Consider the following 19,528-nt stretch of genomic DNA (forward strand, 5'->3'; position numbering starts at 1 on the left):
CCTGGACTCAACGGGGAGGGGAGGTGCCCTCTCCCTGGGGCGAGGCAGCACAGGCCACATGGCAACAGGCATCAGATATAATCCCCTTACCTAACACAGCTCTAAAACAGGCAAATGCAAGTAACAAGAAAGCAGGGATTGCTGGCATCAGACAAGGTAGAATTTGGGCTCAGAAGTATCAAATGAAATAAAGAAATTCACTTCATAATGCTAAAGATACAATTCAAATGAAATTATATTAATTGTGAATATCTATGTACCAAAACCTGGCAGCCACCTTTCTACAGCAGAAATTACAGGAATCCTAAATGCCAAAATAATCTTGAAAAGGAAGAACAAAACTGGAGGGCTCATACTTCCTGATTTCAAAACTTACTACAAAGCTACAGTAATCAAAACAATGTGATACAGGCATACAAAAAGACATACAGACCAACGAACTAGAATAGAGAACGCATGAATAAATCTTTGCATATATGGGCAAATGATTTTTGACAAGGGTGCCAAAATATTCAACAGGGAAAAGACAGTCTTTACAACAAACGGTGCTGGGAAAACCGGATACTGACTTGCAAAAGAATAAAGTTGGACCCTTACCTATCACCTTATACAAAAATTAACTCAAAATGGATCAAGGACCTAAACGTGATACTTAAAAAAAAAAATCTTAGAAGAAAACAGCAAAATCTTCATGACACTGGATTTGCCAATGATATCTTGGATATGACACTAAAGGCACAGGTTAGAAAAGAAAAATAGACAAATTGCATTTCATGAAAATTAAAAAAAATTTATGCATCACAGACACTATTCACAGAGTAAAAAGACACCACACAGAATGGGAGAAAAGACCTGCAAATCACATACCTGATAAGAGATTAATATCCAGAATATAAAGAGAACTCCTAAAACTCAACAATAACAGAAAAAACAAACCAATTCAAAAATGTGCAAAGGACTTGAATAGACATTTCTCCAAAGAAGATATATGAATGGCCAATAGGCACATGAAAAGATGCTCAACATCACTAATCATTAGGGAAATGCAAATCAAAGCCACAATGAGATATCATCTCACACCTGTTAGAATGGCCATTATTAAAAAAAAAAAACAAACAGAAAATAACAAATGCTGGCAAGCATGTTCAGAAATTAGAACCTGTGTGCACTGTTGGTGGGAATGTAAAATGGTACAGCTACTGTGGAAAAACAGTATAGCAGTTCCTCAAAAAATTAAAAGTAGAATTACCATATAATCCAGCAATTTCATTTTGGGGTATATACCCAAGAGAATGAAAGGCAGGGTCTTGAAGAGATATTTGTACAATCATGTTCATAGCAGCATTATTCACAATAGCTAAAATGTGGAGGCAACCCTAGTGTCCGTTAATGAATGAATGGATTAGCAAAATGTGGTATATACATACGATAGATTATTCAGCCTCTTACAAAGGAAAGAAATTCTGAAATATGCTACAATATGGATGAATCTTGAGGACATGCTAGGTGAAATAAGCCAATCACAAAAACACAAATACTGTATGATTCCACTTATATGAAGTACTCAGCATAGCTGAAATCATGAAGAAAGTATACGGTGGTTTCCAGGGGCTGGGGGAGCAGAGAATGGGTAGTTATTAATGGGTATAGAGTTTCAGTTTTACAAGATGACAAGAGGTATGGGATGGTGGTGGTGGGTGCACAACAATATGAATGTACTTTAATACTACTGAACTCTACACTTAAAAATGCTTAAGATGGTGAATGTTATGTGTATTTTACAATAAAAAAAGAATTAAAAAAATTACAATAGATCCAAGAAGACAGAAATACACTCATAAAAGGAGATATTAATATAACCTTTTAGTCCAAAACAGGTCAAGTGGACAAAAAATATAGACATGAAAGACCTAGACAACATAATCAGTAACCAGATCTCAGGGATCTCTAGCAAGTCACACACTCTGAAAAGAGAAAACCCACTTCTTCTTAAGGGCACATGGACCACTAATGAACACCAATCACATATTAGGTGGCAAAGAAAACCTCAGTACGTTCTCTGATCATAATGAAATAAAGCTAGAAATTAATAAGATTCAAAAAAGGCCCTTCTACCTGGTACAAAACCCTGAAAGAACTCCTGGGTCAAAGATGAAACAAATTAAAATAAAAACACTATATATCAGTATCTATGGGATGCAATTAAAACAGTAATACAGTTATAAAGGAAAATTCATCCATGAGTATTTGGATCCATATAAATAAAATAGAAATAATGAATTAAATACCACCCCTCACCCCCCAAAAAAGCCAAGGGAAAAAAACAAAAGAAAGTAATAAAGGCGAAAGAGAAATTAATAAGGTAGAAAACAGGAAACTAGTAAAACTCATAAGTCAAAATATCAGTTGTTTAAAGAAAAAGAATCAAGACAAAACGGGGACAAGCCCTAACACATAAGTAAGAAGTAAAAAGAGGGAAATAACTGCTGCAATAACATTTTAAAAGTCATAAAAGACTACTTTGCACAACTCTGCAAATAAATTTTAAAACTTAGATGAAATGAATAATTTCCTTGTAAAATACAATTTACCAAAACTGACCTCAGCAGAGATAGAAAGTTTAAACATTATAAATTCCAGAGGGAAAAAAGAGAAAGTTATCAAAGAAATACCCACCAAAAAGCCCAAGATGATTTCACTGTAAGAGGATTCTATTTAAAAATCCAAAGACCAGAGCATGGGAAAAAAGAAAAACTTACAAATTCTTTTTATGAGAGTACCTGTGACATGCGTGCCTGTGACATCAATACTTCAATCTGAGAAAGACTATACACAAAAGAATTGTAAATAAAAGAATTTGAAGTAAAATATTTAAAAACAGAATCCCATAGTAAAAATAATACATTGCAATCCAGAGGGGTTATTCAAGGGATGCGAGCAGAGTTCAATATGAGGCTATCCATTAGTTAATATACGAATAACTAAGAAAAAAAGTCACGCTTACCTGACAGCTATTGAAAAGGCCCTCATTCAATCCCTAATGAAAACACCCATTAAAACCGAATTGGGGGTCTTCCCTGGTGGCACAGAGGTTGAGAATCTGCCTGCTAATGCAGGGGACACGGGTTTGAGCCCTGGTCTGGGAGGATCCCACATGCCGCGGAGCAGCTGGGCCCGTGAGCCACAACTACTGAGCCTGCGCGTCTGGAGCCTGTGCTCCGCAACAAGAAAGGCCGCGATAGTGAGAGGCCCGCGCACCGCGATGAAGAGTGGCCCCCGCTTGCCACAACTAGGGAAAGCCCTCGCACAGAAACGAAGACCCAACACAGCAAAAAAATAAAAAATAAATAAATAAAAAGGCTGTGCTGAACTGTATGGAGGAGTTCGGGCTTTCTGAGCGTTGGCTGTCCTGGACTCCTTGGATGGCGCCTCACAATAAACGCTGCCCTTTCGGTCCTAAGCTAATGAAAAAAGAAAAAAAAACGAATTGGAAGATACTTCCTTACGGTGAAAAACATATTTTAACCCAAGAACGAACTGATCTATTACTTTGTTAGATTTTAATTAAATTGCCATTACTTACGATAAGCTCTATTCAAATACAGACGTGATTAACACTCTGAGATTCTATTTTCAAAGTCTCCTTACTGCGCACTCACAAGCATCGCTAACTGAAAATTCCTAAGGTACGGAAGTTTCACCCATTTTATCATCTAATCAAATGAATGTAAAGTGAAAGCATAAAAACAGATTATAGAGTCGCCTTTAACTAGGATGATCCTCCGTCCTGGTTGCGGGGACACTCCTAGGTTATACCCGTTTTCTTGGCAACTCAAAAATATCCCAGTTTGGACATGATACTCACAGCCACTCTATAACTCACAGAAATAGGGAAATATCTGAAAAATTTTTAAAGTAGAATTATAAATTTAAATGTTACTTACATATAAAAGATAATATTTGGAGATTGAGAATTAACTAAAATCAAGAGGTGAAGGAGAAAATGCACTGCCACATAAGCTATGTGGCAGGGTCGACAAGTATTATCTAAAATTAATCTATCTGGTAGTAGAAGTATTCTAAAATTACTTAGACTTATGGCAATAACCATCAAAAGAATCAAAATGAAAGTTAAATGGTTACTTCTGCTGAGTAAGATTTAGGAGAGTGAGGACTCAGGGAAAATTTTACTTTTCAACTGAAACCCTTCTGTACTCCTTGCATTTCCCTACCATATATGGATTTATTACAAACACATATTTAAGAAAACAGAAGAAAGTGACATGAACTCCCCTGCTCTTTGTTACCTTTGCTCTTGAAGCTAGACAAAAGTGTACAAGAAAACAAATCAACATCTGTATCCGCATTCACCATAGTCCACGCGCGCCTGCCATAGCCACGTGCTGCGGGAGGTGCTGGGCCAAAGCCACCAACTAAGGCAGACGCCCCAGGACCTTACATCCTAGAGCCACAGGCCACCACAGTCCTCCCTACTTCTTGTAAAGGACTCTGCACCTCGCAGGGCTCACAAGAATGAGAAAATATATGGTGGACACTGCAAAAATGCAGACAGAAAAAGGCCAATCTTGTGAGAGTTTATCACTTGATATACAAACTGTAACTTGACATTGACACTCAAATTAGGAAACCAAATGATTATAAGTAGCAGTAATATAGCTCCGTGCAGCTTAATAAGCATTCTGACACCTCATTCAATCCTTACAACTCTGACAAGTAAATTCTTTCCCTCTGCCCATTCATTCAAAAGCCGAAAAAACAGAAGCTGCGAATATTATTTACTTGGCCAGGGTCACCAAGCTAGTAAACTAGAATCTATATTTGGTCTTCTTACATATAATAGTATATATTATTATGCTTCATACATAATATACCTTATATAATATATAATTATTCAATATATAGGTTATTCTATTTTTTCTTTTTTGGGGGCTGTGTTGGGTCTTTGTTGCTGCGCGCAGGCTTTCTCTAATTGCGGCGAGCGGGGGCTACTCTTCGTTGCATGTGTGGGCTTCTCATTGTGGTGGTTTCTCTTGTTGCAGAGCATGGGCTCTAGGTGCGTGGGCTTCAGTAGCTGTGGCGTGCGGGCTCAGTAGTTGTGGCTTGAGGGCCCTAGAGCACAGCATAGGCTCAGTAGTTGTGGCACATGGGCTTAGTTGCTCAGCAGCATGTGGGATCTTCCCGGACCAGGGCTCGAACCCGTGTCCCCTGCATTGGCAGGCGGATTCTTCACCACTGTGCCACCAGGGAAGTCCTCTATTTCTTATTACATAGAAAATAAAGAGTAAATATACATATATATTTCTTATACTATACTACCTGTCTCTGAGTAAATCTGAGCTTAATGCTTTTTTTAAAAGTTTAATCTGCATTTGAATATCTACTGCAACTGAGGCAGACCTAAATACTTTATAAATGCTTTCACATGCCCCCACCATATTTTGGCAAAATTTAAACACAATCTTTGACAAAATAAAGCTAAGTGAAGAATACTGATAATGGCCTATAATGCTTAAGAAATATTCCCAATTTTTACAACTAGCTAAGAAATTATAAACTTATAGTTATTTCAAGATAACCCTACAGGGCCTTTCAATAAATTTACTTCAACACTGCCAGATTTACAGCTCCTTATAAGCTTCGAGACTGGGGAACGTTCAAGAGCACGAGAAGGAAGCATTAACCATCCAGAACATCTTCCCACGGTCTGTCTTAAGCCACTTTCTCCATGTGCGCTGGGCAGTGTACCCAGTGTGGTCTCCTATAACAAGAGAGATGCAAAGCTATCTTGCTGTCAGACCCAGGTCAGCTAACCATCATACCAGTAGTTAAGATGCTAAATTAAAATTTGAAATTAACTACAAAGTTCAATAGCTCATCTCTGGAAACAAATGAAACCGAAACACAACTCTTTCGGTGGTAATTTTGCTATACTAAGCTCGGTCAGCAAAGAGTAAGTTTTAATTTCATTCCACAACTACAAAAACACATCACTGTTTAACTGGCAGCCAAACAGAAAGACAGACCACCACGACAGTGGCTTCTTGTGATGGCTGCATCCCTCAGCAGCTCCTTTCCTGCAGGGGGACGCGGGGAAGGAACACTGACATCTTGCAGACAAGCCTAGACTTGTGCCTTACACACAGAAGAACGCATGACTGACTTTTTCTCGGGAATACACAATGCATATTTTCATCTAATTTTACTGAAAGCAACAAAAAAGGAAGAGCTACAGAACAGTAGTGAGAATACAGTATTGCCACAAAACTAGCGTGGGTGGTGGATCAGCACTGAGTGAAGGGGACCAACTTCTAACAGGTTTTAACCTGCAGCTGGGTTAATGAGTCCGTTGTGTGAAACATCTGCAGTGAAGTACACTGAGCACCTTGTGATGGCTGCCCCAGCCCCAAACAGCATCACGTGCCCCCTTTAAAGCACTGTTAGCTCTTAAACAGATGGGCTCGGTGATACTGGTGATACTCATGCAGGTATGTTTTGTTAATTAAGGAGCCTGACATGAAGATAGATTACACTGTGGTTTAAATAAAGGAAAACAAGTAGATGGGAAAATTCTCAGGCTAAGGGAGTGGGGGTAGGGTGGAGGAACATATATCCCAGCTTATAAGGGTGATGACAGGGGCAAGTGATGCTAGATGTAACATCAGATTCTGAACAACTGAAACTGATACAGAATCTGTCTTCCCACTGTCACTGAGAGAGAAACTAGGCCTGGTTTTCGGCTTCAAAGAATTATGTAATGCTATTAAACCTCACAGAACTCTGAGTACCCTCTTCCCCAAGTTTTTCTGGAGCCAAGTATTACTAAAAACACAGTCTTCCATAGTATAAACAACCCTTACATGGTGCAAAGCTCTTTCAAATACTTTATTTCATTAAAAGACCAATGATACAGTCCAAAAGGTCTCTGGCTCCGAAATCCTGGCAAAGTCACTTGATCTGTCTGGCTGCTTCCTTGATAAATAACTGGGCCTGAAAATTTTGATGAAGATACTAATTAATATTTCATAATCCCCATCTTCAATGACTAAATGTTTTACAAGCATATACTCACAAAACCCTCACTCACTATGAGATATACCTTTCTTACCCTCATTTCATAGCCCAGGAAACTGAGGCACAGAGGGGCTAAGGAACTTGCCCGAGGTCCCAAAGCGAGGATAATAAACTGACCTGCTGGATCCAGGTCAGACCTAGGATGCAATGACTTTCAAGCAAACTGAGTGTGAATGGTGAGGATGAAGTCTTCCTACACAGCCTGCCAATGAAACAGGTGATCAAAGGCCAAGGAGAAAAAAGACAAGAGGCCTTTTTAAAATCCCTTAAGGATTACTGATTCAAGATCTGGCATACTTTCACGAAAACAATAACGCAACACCTCTTCACAGAAAGGAGCACGCCCCTGAGAAGCATCAAGTGCTCTCCGGCTTTTTTCCTCTGCCGATTACAGATTCCCTTCCAGGGAAGCACATCTGGACTTGAAATGCTGGGCCTTTACGATCACCTCCCAGTGTGAGGTGCTATGACATTAAATTTTACATAAATAAACTGTAATTGTTTTGTGAACAACCAGAGAAAGGAGCTATTGTTTGGTGTTAGCATCGAGTATTAGGCAGCGCTCCTTATGTCTTGCCATAACTTTCAAAGGGGAACAAATTTATAATTCACTGCTACAATGCAGACCACACATCACATGAGAAATTTAGAAACCAGCTGGGATAAATGCCCCGAGAGATTTTTGAGGACAGGAACCCTTACCTTTCTGCATCTTTGCACCCTGCACTACGTGCACTGCATGAAACCTGCATATGAGCATTTCCTGGAGATTATCAACAACGGTAAAGTATTACCAAAAGAACGAAGGTGCCAAGACTAGCAGATTCCAAACCGATTTTGTACAGAAATAAAACTGCATCTAATCATGCAACAGTTAAATACGGACCCCCGGTCCTTCTCAGAATAAAAACATGCTCTGGGTGTTGGCCGAGGACCTTTCACTTCCAAAAGGAAAAAGAGTAAACCACCACGAACTTTCTGCCTCTCTCATCCTAAACAGCTGAATCATTCACATATTCAACCGCCCAGAATTCTTCCAAGGACTGTCAATGCAGGCTCTGCTTCTTGGGAAATCCGAATTTAAGACCTTCCCTAGGAGAGCACAGAAGAATTATAGGAAATGAACGGGATTCCCAAATGACGCAGACTTAGAGGAGTTGCGTTATCCCTAATCCAACAGGAGGCCCTGGATATCACATCAATCTCCAGTGAAGGAAAGACACCAGTTTGAGAAAACGTACTCATTCCTCCCACGGATATTTATTAAACCTGTACTTGGCGCAAGGCGCACGGGCACCGGGTGGTGGAATGCGGCTGCCGCGGCCCCACCGCCAGCCTGACGCCCCCAAAAGACCGCGGGCCAGGCGCTGGGGCTGGGGGTCCGGCACCCGGCGCCTCACGCCCACACGGGTCTCCCGAGCTGCGTGGGTTCACTCGTGGCGAAATAACAAACCGGTGTGGCCGCCGCGGCGAGGGTCACGCACACCCGCGCGGCCCGTGGGACACCGCACCCGCGCTGGGGGGGGGGCCCTCCGGGGGTCATAGGGAATCCCTGGAGGGCGCATGGGGGCCCCTGGAGCGCCGTGGGGTTCCAGGGGGTGCGTTGGGAGGGCTACATGGGTTCCAGGGTATCCCTGGAGGGCAGGTGGGGGACTCCGGGGGTCCTAGGAGGTCCCTGGAGCGTGGGGGGGGCCAGGGGCGTTCTGGGGATTTCAGGGGGCGCCAAGGGGCCCTAGGGGAATCTCTGGAGGGCGTGTGAGGGTTGAGGGCCCCTGGGGCGTTCTGGGGGCCCCCAAGGAAAGTGGGGGGGGCCGCCGGCCAGGGACGGAGACCCCCGATCAGGGCACGCGCGGTCCGGCGCTCACCCAAAGAGCCCTCGGAGGAAGGAGTGGGAGGCCTTGACTCGCTTCTCGGCCTCCGCCATCAGTTGCACCGCCTCTCGCTCCTTCCCCGCGTTGTCCATGTCGCCAGCCGAGACCGCCGCCACAACCTCCTCTACGAGTCGGACGCGCCTCCCGCGCCTCCCGCGCCTCCCGCGCCTCTCGCAGCAGCGGGCCGCGCAGCCTGTCGGGAGTTGCAGTCCAGGCCGCGCCCGGACCGTCCTCTAGCAGCTGCGGGGCGCGGAGGCGCAGCGTGCAACCTGTCGGGAGTTGTAGTCCAGGCCGCACTGTGCGGCGGGAGCGAGCGAGGCGTCCACTACCATACCCAGAAGGCCGCAGAGTCCGCGGGCGTCGGGGGCCTCGAGGCGGGGGTCCTGACCCTCTGTAGGGCCCTCTGCGAAGGGGAACGTTAATCTTTTAAGGATGTGGGGAACGGAAAGGAGCCCGTGTCTTCCAGAGAAGACCGCCTCAAACTCAAGCATCACGTTGGATCAGGAGTCTGCCCAGCACGACCGTGGCCGGGGGATGGACGGGGACGCGGGGACAACGGGGTGGATGAGGACACGGCGGGTGGCAGGCTGGAAAGCTTTACTGCACGCGAATTCCGCGAGCGTGTAAGGCGGCCAGGGACGCAGCTGCAATAACCTTGCGATGCCCCGCCCACCCACCCTCCAGCTCCAGCAGGAGGAGGAACCCCGTTTATCTTCAGAGCAAGGCATTTAAGAGGGAAACCGTTGCCCCAATATAAATTCAGAGTTGGGGCTTCCCTGGTGGCGCAGTGGTTAAGAATCTGCCAACCAATGCAGGGGACACGGGTTCAAGCCCTGGTCTGGGAAGATCCCACATGCTGTGGAGCATCTAAACCTGTGGACCACAACTACTGAGCCTGTGCTCTCGAGCCCGCGAGCCACAACTACTGGAGCCCCCGCGCCTAGAGCCCATGCTCCGCAACAAGAGAAGCCACCGCAATAAGAAGCCCGTGCACCACAAGGAAGAGTAGCCCCCACTAGCCGCAACTAGAGAAAGCCCGCGCGGCGCAAAGAAGACCCAACGCAGCCAAAAATAAATAAATAAATTTATTTTTTAAAAAATTCAGAGTTGTTTTTCAGTCTCTGCATATTGTAACTTTCTGTCGGTCCTCCTCCTTGGTTAAAGAAGACTTGCATATATGGGATATGTGCATAGTCCTCTGTTTTTACTGACTGAATTCTTTTCAATGGATGTGAGCCATTGAGCTCTCTTATTCTTTACATAATGCTGGCCATAGTGTGGAGTGGGTCTCCTGGGACACAGTTCTGCCTGCCAGGAACTTATAATCTCCTAGGAGAAGTATCCGTAGATAGACGCTACCCTGTGCCAACGATTTCCAGGCCTGTCCTGGAAGGACAGGGGGAGTTATTTTTTAATGCAAAGTCTAGGCCATTTACATTTGGTAATGCTAAAGCAGAGGTGGTGAAGCAAATATGAAAATCGCTGCGAAATGAGAACTTGTGACAGTTTCAAACTATTAATAAATACACTGTGGGCACTGGCACACAAAATACATCTAAGCAAATGAAGCCTGAACTGAGAGAGCAAGGTAAGAAGGGCGAAACTCCTAAAAAGAAAGGTCACTAAAGCGTATGTCACAGAGTCCCTACAGTGCAGCCACTCTAGAGACGGAAGGAAGCCTCAGATCCTCAGGCAGAGTTTATTAACTTTTACTACATGCGTTATTCTAATTTCAAAAAGCTAATCTGGAGCAGTATTGGTGAAGAAGGAAGCAGGAAACTAGAGGAAGTAAATGCAGGAGTAAAGAGAAAAACTGCGAAAAGTGGACACGAGCAGGCGAGGAGCAGAGCAGTCTGTGGGGATTTGGTGGAGGGTCCAACTCGAAAACTCCAAGTGCAGCGTGAGTGTGTTGATTAAAGCAGTTCCCAAAGGATGTTCAAGAAATACTGATCCCTGAGCTCCTCGCTCTTTGTTTTGGCATTTCATGGAGCTGGAGTCTAGGAAGTGTGCGTTTAAGGAAGAACACCACTATTCTGAAGCATGCAATTCTAGATTCTCAAATCTGTAGTCAGCGGAGAAGGAGGCAGGATGGACTGCCTTCTCTAAACCAGAACTTGCAGTGATGGGTGGCAGGGGGACATCTGGACAGTTTTGATGTTTCTGGGTATTTCGCTCAGTCTCTTCTCTCTCACGGGCACTCCCAGCCTTCCCCGCCAGACCACACCCCTGTGGGAAAAAACGTCAAACCTTCATTGTTGTGTCAAGTGCGTGTTTTCTTCTCCTGGTGGCTGGGTGAGGGGAGGTAGCAGGGCAGAGGGACAGACCTCTCAGAATAAGCACTGACCAGAGGGATGGAGGAGGGATCCTCAAAGCAGGAGGGAGGAGCTGTAGTGGACCAGGGAGGGGGCGAGGCCCTGGAGTAGATCCGAAGGAGCCGTGGCCCACACCTGTGCCAGCCAGGATGGTGGCCACTTAAATTTAGATCAGATAATATGAAATGAAATGTAAATTTCACCCCTCAGTCACGCCGCGTTTCAACCGCTGGGCAGCCACATGTAGCTAGTGGCTGCCGTTTTATCACTGTACAGAGTTCTAGTGGACAGCACTGGCCTGTGCATACCTTGCGTTTTAGCAGCTCCGGACACTTTGAAGAAAAGAGGAAGACGGCTTCAGAGCTTCTGAGAAGATGGAGCTGGGAAAGAGGAGCCTCACCCCGAACGAGACGGAACCAGGCAAAAGCTGCAGGCCTATGCCTGTGAGCAGGTCAGGTGACGGACACACAGGAGTAGATGGAATGTCGTGTCCACCCACCCACCTGAGAGGTGGCCTGCAAAGGATAGACACAGGCCCTGTGACAGCTGCAGCTCTAGGAAAGGCGGGTCAGGAGGCGACCCACGTGGGAATCTAGGTGTGGTGTCTGCATGTGCTCGCAGAGGGGCTGCAGCATGGGGGTCCCGTGTGGAGCCGGTACCTGCGGGGGCAGCGGGCGCCCTTGCGGCCTGCCTCAGGGTGCCTCTGACTGCTCAGTGGCCAGGCGGCAGCTGCCAGGTACAGCTCACCTAGTGTCACCCTCTGGTTCTAAAGTCAGTAGGAAACTTCTGACGGTGACTAGCACTTAATCTTCCTGTCCCTGCTGCTCCCGACTGCCACCACCTGCAATTCTCCTGACGGTTCTCTCTGGCCTTCCAGCCTGCTCTGATTGGATGCTGCGGGAGGCAAGGGGGAGGTAATTAACCTCATGAACAGGGGAATTCATGCCCCTTTGCCTCTTGGGAGCAGCCCTCAATCAATGACTGTTAGAAGTTGGAGGATAAATACCCCTCTGGTCGGTATTTATGTGAGGAATGTTCTACACTCTCCCCCGAGGTGCTCAGTGGGAATGAGCCCCCGTTGCCAAAAGGAGAAGGTAGCTTGTTCGGTGCCCTGCATTGGCTTCCTTCCCCGCCCTGTCCCCACACCCCTACTGGCGCTGCCTAGTGGTGTCACCTCCCCACAAACTGCTCTCACTAGAATCCTTGTCTCGAGGTCTGCTTCTGGGAGGACACCAGCCTGGACAGGGAGAGTGTGCGCTGAGGACCAGTAGGTGCGTTCCGGCCCCCATGCTCATTGCAAGTTCATCAGCCGAGCTTCTCACCTGTGGGTCACTGCAGACGCAGGGCTGTGGTTCCCACTTCCAACGTGGTATAAAACCACAACAGCCATTTGTCACTGGCATCCCCCGTGGTCGAGGCGCTGCCTGGGATGCCTGGCATCTCACTCAGGGTCTCTCAGTGAGGGTGTAGCTGGAGCTGGGGTTGACTCTTCCCACTCTCCTGGTGCCGGGGGTGGGAAGACTCATGTGGCCCCTTGCAGGCTCTCTCTGGACTCACGTGGCGGCCAAAGAACCAAAGGTGCTGGGGGCAGGCACCCAGGCAGCAGCCCCGTCACCTTTAACCTAGTCTCCAAAGTTTCCAGGCATCACTTACGTTTCCCGGAAGGAAATCACTCACCTGTGTTCAAGGGGAGGGTCTCAAAGGCTTTGCAGACATGTTAAAACCTCCACAGTTAGGTTCCAGGGAGCCAGTCCCCACCCTGGTCCACTCTGGTTGTGCTGACAAAGCTGGGAACCAGGAGCCCCCAAGCTGGGAGCCACCCTTTCCTCCAAGGGCCCTGGAGCCCTGAGAGGCTCTGCCCCATCTTCAGCTGCCTCCTCCAAGGACATCTCGGCCTCGCTTCCATCTGCAGCATGAGTGGCTCAGAGGCAGCCAGTCAAAGCCAGGCCCCATCCACTGCTCCCCTTTAGAAAGAGGGAAAAAGGAAGCCATTCCAGAAGGCCCTTCATCCAAAAGCATCAAAGTAACGAATTCAGGACAAGGAATAGTCTCCATTCTTGTTGATGAGGTTGGGCTTCTGTACTTTTTGCAGCATTAAGGACAGAATTTAATTACTTTATTTCCAGTGGTTCTTTTCATTTTCCTCAAGGACTTGCAAAACGCAAGAGCAATTGAATGGGGAGCTTCAGAGGAATCATTGGATCTGTGTTTTTTATTACAATTGTTTTTACTTTTCGAAACAACATTTGGGTATGTGTATGTTTGAGACATTTCACATCATGTCAAAATTTCTAGAAATATTCCCAAAGGCAGCTTTGTTAATATTATTTAACATTTCCTTAAGAAATTATTTTATAAAATTTAGAACAAAGCATTAGAAAAGGTAAAATTAATTTAATACACAATATCTGTTATAGGAAACATAGAAAATCTTAAGGTAAAATAAATACTCATGAAAAAATAGTATTGTTGTTAATGTTATTCTTCTAATTAATCTATATGAAACTCTAAAACGTGTTTCGAAATTAACTTGACGCATTTAAATATGGCAAATAGGCATAAAAACAAAGATGACACAATTTTTATTCATATGATATGTTCAAAGACCTCTCTTTTCTCTCGGCTTCTTTTCAAAGTTATGGTTCTGAGCTACAGGGAAAAACTAGTTTATTTCCTGGACTGTTCTGATATCCTTTCACATTATTTTTTAAATGGAATTTGTTTATTTTAATATTTATTTATTTATTTATTTATTTATTTATTTATTTGGCTGCACTGAGTCTTAGTTCCCTGACCAGGGATTGAACCCGTGACCCCTGCGTTGGGAGTGCAGTCTTAACCACTGGACCACCAGGGAAGTCCCTCCTTTCACATTATCATTTAATGCTACAATAAAGGAAATTTTAAGAAAAAAATGTTCACCCATATTTCTACCTACCTGAGACTTCCTGTTTCACAAATATGTTTTCCTATCAAATCTTTATCTTTTACACTGCTGTATTTAAAATGGATGACCAACAAGGACCTACCGTATAGCACAGGGACCTCTGTTCGATATTATGTAACAACCTAAATGGGAAAATATATAACTAAGTCACTTTGCTGTACCCCTGAAACTATCACGACGTTATTACTCAACTATACTCTAATATAAGAGTTAAAATAAAATAAATATTTAAAATCTTTATCTTTTAAACCTACAAATATGCAGGAATTATTAGTGTATATTTGTATTTTGTTGAGGAAAGAAGCATTTTCTACGTTGCTACAGGTCTTTGTAATTGATTGCTCATGGGTAATAGTTCACGGCACTGAATTTAACATATCCGTTCCCCATTGTGGCCTATTTGGGTTTTGTCACATTTGGCTATTACCAAAACGCTCAGGGCCATCCCAAAATGCAAGAAGGCTTTTCCCAGCAGCGGTCACATGGACTCAGCTTCTCTAGGGTGTAGTGCCGACCGCTCTTCACACTCCGCCCCTCTGTACTGGTGACATCGGGAAACACTGGTGATGTTTGTTGTCCACGGATTCTGTGCCTGCAACTGTGCCTATTCCCTAACATTTACTTGTAACCAAAATCAACACCCAGGGCCCTTTTGCGGTCATTTGCAGACGTGTGCAGAGCAGGAGATATTGGCGTGCTCGATGCAAACGAGGATGAGTCCACATGCTGGTCTCATGTTGTAAATGACTGTCCTTCTCGTAGTCTATTTAGTGCCACGTTTTTCACATTGTGTACTTTCTGTTGGCGATTTTGCTATTTAAACCGGCCCCCGAGCATGGCGCTGAAGTGCTATCTAGCGTCCTCAGGGGAGAAGGCGGGCCATGCCCTCCAGAGGAAACGCGTCTGTTGGATAAGCTTTGTTGAGGCACGAGTTACAGGGCTGTTGGCTGTGAGTCCCTGTTAATGAGTCAACGAGATGTCAAATAAAACGATATATTTCATATACAAGATGGTGACATACTGATGGGTGACCAGACACTCACGGGAAGCAAACCTGTGTTACCCTGGGATGGCGATGGTTCGGTCTTTGTTAATTTAGGGATTTGTGCTGACTTTACAGAACGGAACGACCTCGAATGATGAGAATCGACTACATTAGGAGGGTATCTGGTAAAGACAATGAAATGAAGTCAGATCAGGGAATCTCTCTTTCCCACTCCTTAAAAGAAATGGATAAAGTAAAAATCTAGCAACTCTTCCTGAGAATTAAGACAGAGAAATCTCCCCGTGTCAGATCACATTGCCCCCAGCTCCACTCACCACCCATCTATGAGATGTCTGTCCTGTGGTGCTGACCTGTACGGACTCCATCAATGGGGCCCTGACCTCTGACTTCCTGTTGTATCTGGCCAAAAATGTGCCCAACCTGTGGTAGAGGGCAGAAGGTAAGGGACATCCCCTGACCAGGTGGCCAGCTGAGGCTCCCCTCATCCCGTAGCAAATGATGGCCCTATGCCCTGGGCTCCCTTGCCCCTGCAGCATTGTAGATAACCCCATAAATAAGCCCTCCTATTGCTAGTGTATCCTATTTACTACCGGGACCCTGACAGACACACTCCCCAGCTCATTGTCTGAAGACGGTGAAACCTTGAAACCCAGACCAGAAAAGGTCAGTGTGAGAAAGGACAATTTTAGGCCAGTCTCACTTAGGAACATGAACACAAAAATTTTAAACAAACATTAGCTAACACACCATGCAAAAAAAATCTTGATGGTTATGGACGTAAATGTGAAATGCTAAACTTTAAAACTTTAAGAAGTTTTAAGTGGAAATACAGGAAAGAAGCTTTATGACCTTGATTTCCTAGATAGACATCAAAACTGCAAACCGTAAGAGAAAAGATCGATACATTCACTCCCTTAAGATTAAAGATTTATTTTCACCAACTTTGACTCCAACGAAAAGACAAAACCACAACCCAGAAAAAGATATCTGCAGCACATTTGCCCTCAGATAATTATTATTAAGGGTAAAGAAATTCTACAAATCAATGGAAGACCAACAACCGAATAGAAAACATGGGCAAAGGACTTGAAGGACTGAAGGTTGCAGCAAAGTCTGGGTCCTCTTCAGCTCTTGCTGCTCATTGCCTCAGGACAGTGGTTTGTTCACAGAAAACCAGAAAGACAGCAGGGAAGCAGCCAGAGGCCTGCAGGGCCTGGGTGCCTTTTCTTTGCTTTCAGGACGGGGCCTGATGGCTGTTTAAGTGGAGTAGCCTGTTAGGAACTGGTAAACCAACATTGCAGGATTATGGACACCGTCTGCAGAAAAGCAACGTGACAAAGGACAACGGCGTGTGACAAACCCACCACCCTCGGTCCCCACGTAGAAGTCCCATGGAGACAGAATGCCAGCCCCTGTGACCTTCTGAGTCCCATGGTTTCTCAGGCGTCCTAGTCTGGAAAAAGCAGACGTCCGCTGGGCCTTTGGAGGTGGTGTGAGCTCCAAGCCATCTGGAGCTCCGCCTCGTCACGGCTGGCTTTCTGCTGCTGGCCTGCTCCCCGGGACCAGCAGGGCTCCCCAGCCAGGGTCAGCCACGTCCTTCTGCTACAGCGCAGGGATCAGGGCTGCCGCTGGCGGCTGGCAGTGTCCCCTGCAGCCTCCGCCGGGGGCGTGCGGGGCAGCCACCCCTCCATCCCGGGGCTGCTCCTTGCTGGGCTCTCTTTGAAGGGTTTCTGGCAGGGTGAGCCCCAAATAGATTGGCATCCTGCCTGGGTTACATCCAGGTCAGCAGCCAGGCCGGATCAGGACTATTTAGGGGAAAAGGAGGAGCTTATCAAACACAAACACAAACAAAACAAAACGGAAAGACAGTGGAGAGAAGAGCCCAGAGGAAGCCAGCCTGCTGTTTGCAAGGGCTCAGTTGTTCCCGCAGATAGAGGAGAAGAGGCTTGGGAGCAGACGCAGGTCCCTAAGAGAGCGTGACACTGTCCCGTGTCCCAGGCCCAGGCCGGCAGTGGCAGAGGGATGGAGGGAGGGAATGGCCGGAAGCCCAGGGCCAGTCCACCTGCCTCACCTCCTCCTTCTTATTAAAACAGCTGAAGCCCTGCCCCAGGCACTTCTGTACCTTTTATCATTTAACTTTCACAGTCAGCTTCCTATGACACCGATTTTACAGGCCCGGAAAGAGACTCAGGAGGTAAAGCAATGGCCGAGCCACAGTGGCGAGGCTGCCCCACCTCGGCCCCTGCTAGGCAGCGGCCCCCTTCACAGCAGCCCAGGACACACAGTGAGACCAGACTGACCACTGACCAGCCCGGATGTCTGGACCCAGCCTGGCTGGGCAGGGGATGCTCTACCTGGCTACCTGTCCTGGAGCATGCCGGGCACCTAGGGCATGGGTTCCCACCTGCTACATGACCTCCAGGTCCCCCCACACTTTGGGGAGCAATGCCACCCCATTTCAGATGTCTAGTCAGAGCATAACATGACGAGCAGAGGTTTTGACCAGGGTGATCTGTGCAGGCCATGGGAACTTCGTGGGACGAGGGCAGCAGGGGTGGGGGACACAGCAATGACCAAGGTAGGACCAGGGAGTGGGTTAAAAGCCACAGCCAGGAAACTCCTGTCTCCAGACCCCAGCCTCACAAGCAGAGCCTTTCTGCTGAGTGCTAAGGCAGTTTCATTTCCTGCTTATTTGCCCCTGGGAGCAGCTGATAAAGAAATCCCAAGCCTGGTTGGCAACAGCAAAACCAGGAAGTTGTGCAGCTCACAGAGGGGCCCCCCTTGGATCCCTGCTACCTGACCCACACACAACCAGCCAAGGGCTCACCTGAGATGAATCCCATCCTCTTGCCCCCGTGACTGGTGCAGCCATGGCTCTGCTACCAGGTTCAGCCTGTGAGTCAGGAGGTCAGGTTTGTTGGACTCTGGGGAAAGATGCTTCCTCTTTCTTAAGAACCAACTATTGTCTTCCTCTGGGTGGCGTGGCAGCAGACGAGAAGGTAGCCTGGGTCCAGGCAGGTGGAAGGGGCCAAGGTGCAGACCTCACTCTTCTCATCCTTGCCCCCGCAAGGCTCTGCAGGGGCAGCCCTTTTCCACTCAGTGGCCCGGGTACCAGTCAGGAAAAGGGGTGGTGGCAGGAGGGGGACTCCAGTCTGAGTGTCTGTTCCACAGGGAGCTCTGTGCTTATTCCTGCACACCCTTCATCCATCTATCCATCCACCTGTCCACTCACTCATTCATCCATCCATCCATCCATTCATCCATCCATCCCTCCAATCCACCCAACTGTCCATCCATCCTACTATCCATCCATCTGTCCATTCATCCACCTGTCCTTCCATCCACCTGTCCACTTACTCATTCATGCATTTGTCCATGCATCCGTCCATCCATCTGTTCATCCATCCATCTGTCCTTCCATCCACCTCTCCACCCACCCACTCATCCGTCCATCCAAACTGCTCTTTTGAGGTATAATTGACATACAATGAACTCACATAGTTAAACTCACACTTTGATGAGCTTTGACATACGAATCTCCCATGAGATCGTCTGTAAAATCCATAAAAATCTACCCCCCCAAAGATTCCTCATGCCCCTTTGCGTTCCCTCCTTCCCACCCCTTGTTCCATGGACATACACAGGCCCCATATTTGCTATGGTTCCATGCTATAACCAGGCCATATTTTCCCCTTCTTCTATTGACAAGAACAGGGTTCTCATTTTTCACTTTTCATGAACATACCCAACAAGTGTACCCTTATTCCATGGAAATAGTCAGGCTCCCTATTTTCCTCTTACCCCTTGGCTGTAACCAAGCAGCATATTTTCCTATTATTCCATGGAAATAAATACGTCCTCTATTTTCCCCTTGTTCTGTGGACATGATTGGGCCAGATACGGAGCCAGGGCCTCTAGCGCCCTGTTAGTTATTTCATGGACATAACCAAGTTCCCTATTGTGGGATAATAGAAAATATACATACTGGTGTCTGCCCCTGGTTCCTGGCACAGGGCTCCTTGAACCCGTAACTTCCTGGGTGACGGGGGTGTCTTCTGTTCTAACGATGTGACTCTGGGTGGTTTCTGGATGGAAGCTGGTCACCAGAAAGATCAGGCCATGACTGGAAGCTTGGGATTTTTAGCCCTACCTCTGCTTTCTTTTGAGAAGGGAGAAGGGCTGAGGAGTTCGGTCATGCCTACATGATGAAGCTGCCATGAAATCCCGAAAGTATGGGATACAGACACTATCGGGGTTGGTGCACACAAGGAGGTGCTGGGAGAGTGGCGCCCGGGCAGGG

At 46.4% G+C, this 19,528-nt stretch overlaps 1 protein-coding gene across 2 annotated transcripts in view; it reads right to left on the bottom strand.

The window, feature by feature from the left end:
* The window catches only part of NAPB (NSF attachment protein beta), a 39,744-nt gene extending 30,608 nt beyond the window's left edge, over positions 1–9,136 (bottom strand). Inside the window, exon 1 of one of the 2 annotated variants that reach the window (XM_019927562.3) lies at positions 8,958–9,136. In XM_019927562.3, the coding sequence (XP_019783121.1) occupies positions 8,958–9,055 (98 nt within the window). In that variant the 5' untranslated portion in view covers positions 9,056–9,136. The remainder of the gene's footprint in view (positions 1–8,957) is intronic. The other variant, XM_019927560.3, reaches the window with a different exon arrangement.
* Positions 9,137–19,528: the final 10,392 nt, after the last annotated feature.

The sequence above is a fragment of the Tursiops truncatus genome, chromosome 15, assembly GCF_011762595.2.
Source record: "Tursiops truncatus isolate mTurTru1 chromosome 15, mTurTru1.mat.Y, whole genome shotgun sequence".
NCBI classification, from domain to species: Eukaryota; Metazoa; Chordata; class Mammalia; order Artiodactyla; family Delphinidae; genus Tursiops; species Tursiops truncatus.